Source organism: Microtus pennsylvanicus, chromosome 7 (assembly GCF_037038515.1).
Source record: "Microtus pennsylvanicus isolate mMicPen1 chromosome 7, mMicPen1.hap1, whole genome shotgun sequence".
NCBI lineage: Eukaryota > Metazoa > Chordata > Mammalia > Rodentia > Cricetidae > Microtus > Microtus pennsylvanicus.
In genome coordinates this window covers 122,255,571-122,268,674 of record NC_134585.1, presented here as the reverse complement: position 1 = coordinate 122,268,674, position 13,104 = coordinate 122,255,571, and the positions used below count along the sequence as shown (strand labels likewise).

Below are 13,104 nucleotides of genomic sequence, written 5' to 3'. Positions count from 1 at the left end.
CACTACTTTGCTAACCAAGGCCCAGGGAATCATTAAGCTACTACCTTAGCCTGAGTCAGGTCCTTTTGGGGTGATGAAGAAATGGAGCTGGGATACCGCCGCGTCTGAGTGGATCTCTGTTCATATAGAGGGCCCTGAGCATTATTTTGGGAGGTATAAGTTGTTGACTGAATTGGGCCACTCTGATAGCCAGACTCCTGACTCTGGTTAGATGAAACTGTTGATGAAGACTCACTGTGGGAAATGAAAAGAAAAACCTTAGGAAATGGTGGAGATCTACTACTACTGGAATAAAATAATTTGAATTAAAACAAAACTAGAGAGAGATTAATAAGGAAGTAATAAGTAAGTTAATTTCTAAAATTAGGCACTCCATCTTTTGATCAATTTTATTTTAAGCTATTGTGAGTTTTAGAATCCTGACAACCTTATCAAAGATTACAGGTAGATTTTTTTTCCAGAGGGGGAAATAAACATTATTTTATTATATTTTATGTTTATTAGTGTTTGGCTCACATGCATGCCCAAGTGTCATGTGAATCTTGTAAGTAGGGTTATGGATGATTGTGAACCAACATGTGGGTGCCGAGAACTGAACCCAGGCCTATATATGACTAACAAGTTATCTTAACCACTAGCCCATTCTCCAGACCCCTTTCGGGGGCAGGATATCACTAGATACCTCTGGTTGGCTTTAAACTTACAGAGATGAACTTGCCTCCTGAGAGCTGGGATTAAATGTGCACACCACCATGCCCAGCCTTTCTTTCTTGAAAGTTTATTTTCAATTGAATTGTTTTTATTCCAACAGCAGATCTTCACTATTCACCTGCTTTATCATAAAACTTCCCCTTCTCCACTTTTTGAACCACAACTGTCTCCCAGAGAAAATTTAAATAAAACTTCACATGCATTATGTGAAATTATGACTCAGTTGATCTAGACCAAAGTCAGATAGTTGTGTTTTTAAATTCCAAGGATTAAGGAAAAAATGTTTGTTCCTTTCATATTCCTCTAAGATTGTGTGTAAGACTGGTTTCCTTGATTACTGCCAGGAGATAGAAACGGTCCTTTTTGTTTCCTCTTATGGCTACTTATAATTTTAAATTAATGCTTCCTGAGTTCATTATTTTTCTTTTCGCAGGCAAAGTCCCATAGTACTTTTCAGTGTGGCATATGCCAAGGTACTGTTAGAGGTGCCCTATTGTATGATTCAAAACCAACAAAGACTGAGGATCTAGGGAGATGGCTCAGTTAGTACAGCATTAGCCATGTAACAGTAAAGGCCTGATCTAATACTGAGCACCCACATAAAAGCTGGGAAGAAGACAGCATATATTCTCAGTACACTGGGTAACTGGAGACATGAAATTTCCTGGAGCTTACGAGCCAGCCAATTTGGGCTAGTGAGCTCTACGTTCAGTGACAGATCCTAATTTAGAAAATAAAGTGGTAAGTTAGTGAGAGAGACACCTGATGTGGACCCCTAGCCTCCAGGTAGGATGTATGAGTGAGTGAGTGTGTCAGAGAGATAGAGAACACATGCACATGAGAGAGTGCACATGCACACATGAAAAAACTTGAGCTTGAACATTCAAGAAGTACCTAAATAGCATTTAGCTAAATGTTTGAAGTCTTAGATAATCTTATAGTAAGAATGTATTTCTTTAAAAGCGCACAACAAAATGATATGATTGACTACTTTTATCCAGTCAAAGAGATATGGCCTCTCCAGATGAAGAAATAAGCACAAAACTAAGCTACCAAAAGAGGTCTCCTGGGTGATGATTCCTCTACCTGGCCGTGCTGGTATACAGGCTACTGGGAGCCTGGCTTGAAGAGGCGCTCGTGGTGGGGGTGGACTCATAATCAGAAAGGACAGGCTCTGACCCAAACTGCAATGCCCCAAACTGCAGATTTAGCCCTGAGATATCTGCTGAGCCAGGCATCTCCACAGCCAGAGCAGGAATCTACAAAGAAAGGGGGGGTAGGGAGGTGATGTAATTGTTTAATACAATCTTTTTGTAGAATAAAAATTATTTCTTTCAATTTTAAATTTCCAAATACACCCTTAGACTGTATTTCCTTAAATCCCATAACTTCCCTGCCTTAAAACAATCTCTGAAAAGCTTAAGTACCTTAGATGTCAAAGAGGTTTTCTTCTTTTGTTGTTTCAGTTTCTGTTGAGCCGGCTGAGGGCTGGAGGATTGGTTGTCTGAAGACCCCGGAGACATCTGTGGAGCCGAGGTGGATTTGCTTGGCAGAGGAGAAGAGGGAGGGGGAGGTGCAGCTGTCGAGGTAGCCACTGCAGGTGGCTTCTCCTGAAGGAACACCTCCATCATGGTTGAAGATGGGGTGAATGCCTGGCGTTTTGAAAAAGGGCTGTGCACTGTTGAATCACTTGCACTCTTCAAATCTGCAAGAAGAAATCCAAATTAAGAGGCCAGAGATATTGTTCCATACTAGTACTAAAAACAAGGCCTTCAGGTTTCAAGACTCCAGCTAGCAAAATGGCTCAGTTCAAAAAGATTCTAGCTACTTGACACAAACTAGAGTTATGTTGGAAGAACCTCAGTTGAGAAAATATCTCCATCAGACTGACTGTTGGCAAGTCTGTAGAGCATTTTCTTAAAAACCAAAAAAAGGGAGGATTTACTTATTGTATGAGTATAGATATTTTGTCTGCACATGTCTATGGTTTCCTCTGAGACCCTGGGGCTGCAATTACCTATTGTTGTGAGCCACTATGTGGGTGCTAGAATTGAATTTAGGTCATCTGAAACAGTCACTGTTCTTAGTTACTGAGCCACCTCTCCAAACAATGCATTTTCTCTCATGCGCTCTCTTTTGCTTCTTTCGTCTTTTTGAGACTAGGTCTCTTTGTAGCACTGACTGCCCTAAAACTCCTAGTATAGACCATGCTGTCCCAGCCTTGAACGTAAAAAGATCCACGTGCCTCTGTGTCTGAGATTAGAGGCATGCATCACACCTGGTCCACATTTTCTTAATAACTGACGTGAGAGGATAGTGTAAGAAAGCAGGCTAAAGAAGCTATGAGGAGCAAGTCAGTAAGCAGTGTTCCTAGATGGTCTCTGTTTTAGTTCCAACTTTCAAGTTACTGCATTGGCTTCCTCAGTAATAGCCATGATCAGGAGGACATTTAAGCCAAGTAAACTCTCTTTCAAAATTTACTTTTGGTCGTGTCTTTATCACACCATCAGAAGCAAACTAAGACATGTACCGTGGCATATACACACCCCAAATCTGTCCATCCACCCACTAACCCACCCAAATTGCATATAATCAGGAACTTTTAGGACAGAATCTCATTTTACTTCTACAGGTGATAATCACTGAGTAATTTGAGTAATGAAGTACATCCAATAAAATCAATAGCTAGGCGGTGGGGGCACATGCCTTTACTCTCAACACTCGTGAGTCAGAGCTCTAAGTTTGAGGTCAGTCTGGTCTACAGATCAAGTCGAAGACACCCAGGGCTACACAGAAAAACCCTGTCTTGAAAAACACACAGGGAAAAAAAAAATCAATACATACCATTGTTCTGCGTGTTTAATTAAAGACATGTATAGAGCCACACGTACAAATCATCCAAGTTTAAAGTATAAAATTTTAAGACAATCAAAGCCATGAGACCAAAAGAAATATTACTTTCAAAACTGAAGATAAATCTAAGAATTTAGGGCTGGGTAAGCAGTCTCAGTCAGTAAAGTACTGTGCAAGTATATGGACCTAATTCAACTCCTAGTAGTTATGTAAACAGGATGGGCACAGTGTCACACGCCTATGATCCTAGTGCTGGGGAAGCAGACACAAAAGCATCTTTAGGGTTTGCTGGCTTTTCAGCTGAAACAAGGTTCAAGTTCCTTAAGAGACCACCTGAACACGATAAGAGGATCTAGTGCAGTCAGCCTTTAATCCCAGCAGTCAGGAGGCAGAAAGAGAAAGATCTCTGTGAATTGGAAGCCACCCTGGTCTATGCAAGAAATTCTAGACCAGCCAGAGCCATCACAAAAACACAAAATCTAAAGAGAATTTTCTCAAAAATCACAGGTAAATAAAGAAACACAGAACTAAAGCTAAACTCGATATATAGCCTCAAATTTTATTACCATGTAATTTTCCAGAGTGTATTAAACAGCCCCCTGCAAAGCTCTAGACAACAAATTTATGTGTAAAAGATCTGTCACTCATCATCTTACCATATTGCACCAGTGATGGCGATTGTGTTGTTGAGCCCATATCCCAAGAGGAGGTGGTGTTGCTTCCAGATTGAGAATGTTGAGCTGCCAGCTGAGCCAGGGCCTGTGCAGTTTTAAATTGCTCCAAGAACTGGGAGCCTGTTGTACTACCACCTTTAGCTTCCCCAACATCACCAAATCCTTTCCCCAACATGCTCACCTGTATATCAACAAAGAGATTAGAAGTTTATAGTAGTAATCTTGCTCACCTTACACAAAGACAGACCAAAAGCCCATAGTTCAAATAAAGAATGCTACCAAGCAAAGGAGGATGGCAAATACCTATAGTCCCAGCTAATAAAGAAGAGTTTAAGATCAGCCATGTACAAGACAGTATGACGCTGCCAAAACAAACAAAACAAAACAACAACAACAAAAACCTTAAGAGCTACCATACCGCCGGGCGATGGTGGCGCACGCCTTTAATCCCAGCACTCGGGAGGCAGAGGCAGGCGGATCTCTGTGAGTTCGAGACCAGCCTGGTCTACAAGAGCTAGTTCCAGGACAGGCTCCAAAGCCACAGAGAAACCCTGTCTCGAAAAACAAAAACAAAAAAAAAAAGAGCTACCATACCAAGTAAATATGCTGCATTATTATTATTATTATGAGCACACATTCTAGAGTCACAGCACCTATATCCAAATTCTGAGTTTGTCTTTTTGGGGAAATTACTCATAAACTAAAATAGGAATAAAAGTAATACACATCAAGTTGTAGGAAGATGGATCATTTGTATTAAATATAGCATACACGGTACACAATAAGCACTAAAAAATGTACTTCATATATCAGTTACAAAATAAATCTAAGGACAAGCATGGTGGTATATGTCTGAAATTAAATTACTCAAAAAAAATCCTGAGGCAGAAGGAACACACAATACATGGCAGTACCCCATCCGAAAGAATAAAAAAAAAAAAAAGAAATTTCAGCACTTGGGAGTTAAGAGAATAATGAGCTTGTAGCCAGTGTGAGATACAGAGAGACAAAATGAATGAGAGCCATTAAAACCTATTACCACCATACTACCAGTAGGGATAAACAGGGGTAAGTGGAGAATATTCCAAACTTTCACATTTTTCAAATCAACCAATACTTGAGTATTATATTAACATGAAGTATATGCCCCAGGTGTAACAGTGCACAAAGCCCTGGAAATGGACTCCAGCACTGCATAAACCAAGCACATGCTTGGAATACTAATACTTGAAAGCTAAGAACCGGGAGATCAGTAGTTCAAGGTCCTCAGGCATGATGACATATATTGCCTTTAATCCCAGCACATGGGAAGCAGAGGCAAGAGGATCTTTGTGAGTTTCAGGCTATCCAGGTCTTTACAATGAGACCCTGTCTCAAAAACAAAACAAACATACAAAAAAAAAAAAAAAAAAAACCCATCCAAGGTCAACCTCAGCTACACTACCTGAGTATAGCTAAGTTCAGGCTACCTTGGACTGTGAGACCTTGATTCAAAAAAGAAAAAAGGGGAAGAACAACTGTTATGCTAAATGGATATACTGTGCCTATCAATTTTTTTTCTAAAGAACTGTACAGTAAGCCGGGCAATGGTGGCGCACGCCTTTAATCCCAGCACTCAGGAGGCAGAGGCAGGTGGATCTCTGTGAGATCGAGACCAGCCTGGTCTATACAGAGCTAGTTCCAGGACAGGCTCCAAAAACCACAGAGAAACCCTGTCTCGAAAAAAACCAAAAAAAAAAAAAAAAAACTGTACAGTAGATGGTGGTGGTGGTGTGTGCCTTTAATACCAGCACTTGGGAGGTGAGTTGGTAGACAGCCTGGCTTACAGAGTCAATTCCAGGACAGGTTCCAAAGCTACACAGAGAAACCTTGTCTCGAAAAAACAAATAGACAAAATAAAGAACTTTATGTATGCTATCTGTTTTAGTCAGAAGCATCCTGCAATGGGGGATGGTAAAAGACATGAAAGAAGAAGAGTTAAAAAAAGAAGTTGAAAAGGGAAAGAGAACAGACAAAGGGGTGAGGGTGGGGAGGTGCATATCTTCCATCTGATCACTCAGAGCACGCATCAAAAACCAGCATGGTTTACATAGTAAGAACCAACACAGCCAGGGCTAATAAAATGATCCTGTCTCAAAAAACAAAAAAACACCAAAAACAAAAAAAAAACAAAAAAACTGGGCATGGTAGGCACACCTTTAATCTCAGCAGGAGGCAGGAATCAGAAGTAAGAGAACCTCAGTAAGTTTGAGGACAGTCAGGTCTACATAGGGAGTTCCAGTACAGTCAGAACTACATAGAGAGCTCAAATAAAAAATGGAAGAGGGCGAATAAGAGGGGGTGTCAAGAGAAAGAAAGGGAACAAATATAACCAAAACTAATTATACATATGTAAATGTCAAAGTCTACAATGTAAGTTGATATACGCTGGTAACATATTTAAAAATAAAATCAATATTCATTAAACAACAATCAAAACTAACCAACTGGAACCTTGTTTGAATATTATTAACTAGCTAAGACAAAAGAGGGGTCATCCCCAATTTTACACTAGACGATCACCAAGTCCACACCAACTTGGCCTGTTTTGGGTGTGTACAATGGGTGCATGATATAGTGCTTCATGGTTTCTCTTTCTTTATTTTTATTCCAGGTATATTGATGTTTTGCCCGCATTTATGTCTGTGTGAGGGTGTCATATCTCTGAGAACTGGAGTTAGTGAGCTGTCATGTAGGTGCTGGGTCCTCTGGAAGAGAAGCCAAGCCAGTGTTCTTCACCGTTGAGCCAGCTTTACAGCTCCCACACAATTTATTCTTAACAGTTCTCTCCAATCCCCACAGCAAAGCCAACCAACCAACCAATCACAGATGGAACCCTCTGAGATGACAAGCCAAAATAAAATTAGCCTCCATTAAGTTGATTTAGTCAGGTATTCTGTGAAAGCAAAAATGTATGACTAACACAAGAAAAAATATTTGTTTCCCACTATATCAAGACTGCAAACAAAAATCTCAGAAGTTGTGCTGTTGAGATGGCTCCCTGGTAAAGTGTTTACTGATGACTTGAGTTTGACTCCACGACTCTCATGGATGCCACAAGTTGTCCTTTTACTTCCACATGTGCTTGAACAGATATAATGGTATATGTGCGGATGCAAATTCACAAACAACAAATAAGCACAGTCTTTTAAAAAAAAAATGTAGAAAACCCCTCAAAAATCTATTTGAGAGTAAGAAACTGTGGAAAAGAGATGGCTTCACACAACTAATTATTATCAAACTTCTGAAAAATAATTATTTTTATTTTTAGTTATATACATTTGTATGTGTAAGTAAATACCTTCGATGTGGGAGTCCACAGAACCTAAGAAAGAACAACTGAACTTATTACAGGAAGCTTACAGTGCCAGGAACTGAACGCTGGTTCCTGTGGAAGAGTAACAAGCACTCTTGCCTACTAAACCATCACTTCAACTCTCCAGAAACATTCTTCAAATAGAAAGCATCAAAAACACAGAAGAATGCCAGGCACGTCTCACATCTGTAACTACAGCACTCTCATAGCAGAAGTAGGAGGAATTTTAAAATTAGGTTCAGGACCAGACTGTGTGTATGTGTGTGCGTGTATGTGTATATATGTGTATGTGTGCGTGTATGTGTATATGTGTGTGTGTGTGTGTGTGTGTGTGTGTGTGTGTGCGCGCGCACACACATATGTCTAAGAAAAACGAATTAAAAAAAAGAAAGTATGTGAATATGTAGATCTTTCTTTAAGAAATCAAAAACTCCAGTTCCCATAACCTATCCCTTCCTTTTCTGATATCAGTACACCAACAAATAAAATAAACAAAAGCCTATGATACAAATCTATTAAATTTTGTGGGTTTTTTGCTTGTTTAAGACAGGGTCTCTCTGTGTATCCTTGGCTGTCCTGGAACTTACTCTGTAGAGCAGGCTGGCCTCAGAGAATCACCTGCCTCTGCCTCCTGGATGCTGGGACTAAAAGGGTGTGCCACCACTGCCCAGCTAAGATTTATCAAATTTTAAGGAAAATTGATCCTTTAACACGTATTCTCAATGAAAAATAAGGAGGCTAACTCAGTTGCTAGAATGCTTCCCAAGCACACACAAGCACTGTGTATTATCATCAGCAGTATATATAAAACAGGCTGTTTTGGCTGTAATGGTCTGTAATCCCATTCCCTAGGAGGCAGAGGTAAGAGATCATCCTCCACTATACAACTATAATAACAATATTATTATATTATATACAATGTCTGAGGCCAGGCGGAAACATTAAAGACCATGCCACAGTAAATAAGCAAAAATTAGGGTGGGCATGGTGCACATGCCTCTAATCAACTGTTTCAGGTTTGAAGTCACCTGGGATATGCAGTAAGTTTTAGGTCAGTCAGAGCTACATTAAGAGAAGCTGTCTCAAAAAACAATGAACAGCTAGCTACTGGTATCTATTACCTTACTCATTTTCCTAAGGTCTAACAAGATAGGACAAGCAAACACTCTAATTTCCATTTAAAGGCCAAGTGGAGACTATACATATACTAACGGGCAGATCTAGAAAGACCTTAGGTTTTTGGAAGTCTGGTCTACAAATGTATGCAAGTAAAAATATGATGCAATTTTCTAGCAATAGGAAACTGCTACAATTTCATCTGTTTAGTGAGGACTGCAAAAAGAACACAAACTTCTTGACAGGTTTAACACCACTTTCTGTTGAGGGAGTAATAGGAGGAAAAGGTTCAATACTATAAATATTCAATAAATATATCTCAATCCATAAAACAATTCAGCCATGTTCACCTAGAGCTAGACCACCTATTAGCCAACATCATCTCTATCCATGAAGCTATTTTTAAGGGTGACAAAGAGGCTTTATCCCGCTATAAACCTTGGCTACTTTTGAAAATGTTATGTACCCAGATAGATCACACCAAAAATCAAAATTTATTCTAAGTTCCCAAGTTTTCAACTGAAAGCAAATTGTCCTTAAACCTGAAAAATCAGAGGAACCAAGTCTCCTAAGCAGGGTGATTTTGAGTAGAACAATAATCAAGTTCCTTAGCATGAACCCTTCTGTAGAAAAAGAACAGGTTAAATTACTTTTCTATTCTTCTGTCTACTGAACTCATAAGGAAAATTACTTCAAAAGAACGAATTTTTTTTTCTGTTATTGTTCTTTTATTTTGTGAGGGGGGGATTCTCGAGAAATGGTTTCTCTATGTAGCCCTAAAACTCACTTTGTAGACCAGGCTGGGCTTGAACTCACAGTAATCTGACTGCGATGCCTCCAAAGTACTGGGATTAAAGATGTGACCACCACTGCCCAGCTTATTTATATTTTTATCAGTCCCTTTCTGTATATAAAACACCCTTTTTCATGGCATCATGATATACCTGTGGTCCCAGCACCCAGTAGAGAGGAGGCTCACCATAATCTGGAAGCATGACTGAGTTTTGCTGAGTATAAGGGCAGCCTGCCTACTAAGAAAGACTGCCTCAAAAATCCAAACAAACCTAGAAACTTTGCTTGGAATATTGGAATGTTTATTCCCATTTTAGGGAATGAAGTAAGGATTGAAAATAAGGCAAGCAGCTGGGCATAGTGCTCATGTTTGTAACCCGAGAGGCAGACCTCTCCTCAGCCTACACAGTGAGAATATAAAATAAGTACTTGACAAAGGAATGACTGTGTGATGTGTTTTTTGGGGGTTACTGTGATGGTTTATTTCCTACTTACCATACTATGATGAGAAAATGTATTTCCTGAAGCAGGCTGTGATATGGCATTCTGCTTCGAATTACTGAACACCAGAGGCTGGGCCAAGGAAGGAGCCTGAGATGGATCCAGATTAGAGGAATCATTCTCCATTGAAGATGGTGTCTTCCCCAACAGAACAGCAAGGTCAATTCTAATTTGGGAGAGAAAGGGATCTTTATGAATAATGACTGAACATTCTGACATTTCCTGCACCTAACTTGAATCATGGTTACATCAATATGAAGGTTATTTTCTGATGCTAGAGTCTCAAAGTTTAATATGTTATGTTAACCAAAATAACTGAGGTATAAGAGCCACTACAGCATTCAGGGAAATCCTACTGGTGCTTCCAATAACAATAATTAAATATTTAATTTACTGATAGCATTAATTAAATTAAATAGCAATCTTCAGAGTTTGGTTTTTCTTTTTTCCTTTTGAAAAAGGGTCTCACTATATAGTCAGGCTTGCCTCATATTTACAACTCTCTTGCCTCAGTATCCCAAGTGTTGAGATTATAAGCATGGGCCAAGATACATATCCAGTTGCATTTTTGTTGTTGTTCTGTTTTTACTTTCTTCTTATTTATTTATTTATTTATTTATTTGAGATAAAAATGTAGAGATGTAGCTCTGGTTGGCCTCAAACTTAAAAGATATACCTGCATTTGCCTCCTAGTACTCGGGAGGCAGAGGCAGGCAGATTGCTGTCATTTTGAGGCCAGCCTGGTTTACAGAGAGTTCCAGGACAGGCTCCAAAGCTACAGAGAAACCCTGTCTCAAAAAAACAAACAAAAAACATAAACAAACAAAAAAATACCCAAACCACAAAAAAAAAAAAAGAAGAAGAAGAAAGAAAAGAAAAAACTCTCAAGACACTATCCAAGAAGCTTCTTTCAATAGCACCTGAGTTTATGCTCAGGTAGTGACCCAGGATAATGTAAGGATGAGTATGACCACTAGAAAACTAAAAGTGAAAGACAGAATATTCAGCTTATCCAAGTTCTATCCATGTCCTAGGGAGGAGAATGAGCTATAAATTAAAATACCAATGGCCAATGGCATAGCAAATTCTACTTAAATTAGTTAAACATCTATTAAAAACTCAAAAATAGATTTAGAGAGTTTCTAGAAGTCTGAAGAGATGCTTGTTTGCACCACTAGACACACACACACACACACACAAACATGCTTACACATCCATTCTGTCTTTCACTGCCCTGTATAGTATTTCTCCATTTGGCTATTTCTGAGATTGTAATAAAATAGTGAATAAGTAAAACATTTTACTGAGTCATGACAGTGAATTATCAAACCTGAGGAAGATCATGGGAACCTGAGTTTGTAACTGGCAAGTAGACTACTGAGGTTCAAAGGTAGGTCAGTCTTAAAGGGCAGAGACCTCAAGCTTTTTGGTCTATATAAACTGGCTAGTTACAAACTAAAACTCCTGAACACTGAACAAGTATCACAGATTTGCACAATTGTTGAGAATAACATGCATTTGGTTATGGAAAAAAAAATACAGTATTATTTCTTTTGATGACATTCCCAACATTCTATTCCTCTTATCCCTCTCTCTTTATGTTTGTGTACAATATGCATACCCAGTGCCCACAGAAGCCAGAAGAGTGCTTCAGAAACCCTGGAACTGGAGTATAGGTGGTTGTGAACTAGCCCTCAAGAGCTTTTAACCAATGAGTCATCTCTCTCTCCAGTCCTGTTAAACTTTTTTGTTTATCGTTGCTGTTTTGGAGACAGCTCTGTGGACCAGGCTGGCCTCTAACTCAGAACTCTGCCTGCCTCTGCCTCCCAAGCACTGGAATTAAAGACAAGTACCACCACACAGCTCTCTAACAATTTGAGTCATCTTTAGATTACTTATAATGTCTAATGAAGTGTGCATATGTTCAATGCAGATATGGCTCTTTTTCATTTCTCTTTTTCTTTCTGGAGACAAGGTTTCTCTGTGTAGCCCTGGCTGTCCTGGAACTCACTCTGTAAACTAGTTTGCCCTCAAACTCAGAGATCCACCTGCCTCTGCCTCCCAAGGGCTGGATTAAAGGCATGCACCACCCTGCCCAGCCATCTCAGTATTTTGAAACTATAGTTAGTTGACTACATGGATGAAGAACCCACAAACACAGAGCTTGTCTTAATGACCTGAGTAGATAAAGAGAATTATTGTAAGCTACTAAATAGTGCTGCAAAATTCAAAATTACATTTAAAAAATTCCTTAAATCTTCTTTCCCTGGTTTACTTTGAAACAAGTTACATACTCAAAGCTGGTTATAAGACTGACTGATCTATGTAATTGAAGAACTATTTTAGGTTAGCGGCTATAAAGATGGCTCAGTGGTTAAGTAAAAGCAGTTGATGCTTTTTTAGGACTCAAGTTAGTTCACTGCACCTGTATCTTACAGCTCAAAACCAATTATATCTCCAACTATAAGGGAGATCTGGTACCCCCTTCTGGCCTCCATAAACACCCACATATGTGGCATACACATGTAAAGATAAAATAACTATTTTAGGGATGAACCAAGTTTGATACTACAGCATATGAACTTCTATTTAGTACACTAAAAACTCTTAAATCCAACAAAAGAAACCTATGTGTTTTAAAAAGATACTCAATTTTACTACACACTTGCCTCTGACCAGCAGTGATTGTCACATTCTCCGCAGGCAGAGGTACTGAAGACACATTAGAGGCAGTAAAGATCTTGGTTTCAGAAAGCTGGAAAGAGAGTAATCAGTTACTTCTGGTGTCAGAAAGGTTAAAGGCAGAAATTTGCCGCAGGTAATATAAATTCAACACCAAGAAAAAGGGAAAAACTGTACGAAAAGACTATCTACCCTAAGGAATCCTGAATGAATTGATATCAAGTCTACTTGACAGCTTTATCCAAGCAAAGAACAGAATAAAGAAATGCAATTAAGACATAGTCACATCATACACATACTCAACTCACAGGAAGGATCTCTGTGCTAGTAAAATATATTGAGAAAATTTCTTTTTATTTTTTTTTTTCATTACAAATCCCAATTCCTACCTCTACCCAAAGGACATCTATTTATCTTTCA

At 39.1% G+C, this 13,104-nt stretch overlaps 1 protein-coding gene across 49 annotated transcripts in view; it reads right to left on the bottom strand.

Moving 5' to 3' along the window:
- Ubap2l (ubiquitin associated protein 2 like) overlaps nucleotides 1-13,104 on the bottom strand; it is a 57,543-nt gene that overhangs the window by 19,354 nt on the left and 25,085 nt on the right. For all 49 annotated transcript variants that reach the window (XM_075978372.1, XM_075978371.1, XM_075978346.1 and 46 more), the window contains 6 exons: nucleotides 12,672-12,757; nucleotides 9,997-10,168; nucleotides 4,221-4,419; nucleotides 2,139-2,416; nucleotides 1,798-1,970; nucleotides 45-234 (listed from right to left, as the gene is read on the bottom strand). In XM_075978372.1, the coding sequence (XP_075834487.1) occupies nucleotides 45-234; nucleotides 1,798-1,970; nucleotides 2,139-2,416; nucleotides 4,221-4,419; nucleotides 9,997-10,168; nucleotides 12,672-12,757 (1,098 nt within the window). The remainder of the gene's footprint in view (nucleotides 1-44; nucleotides 235-1,797; nucleotides 1,971-2,138; nucleotides 2,417-4,220; nucleotides 4,420-9,996; nucleotides 10,169-12,671; nucleotides 12,758-13,104) is intronic.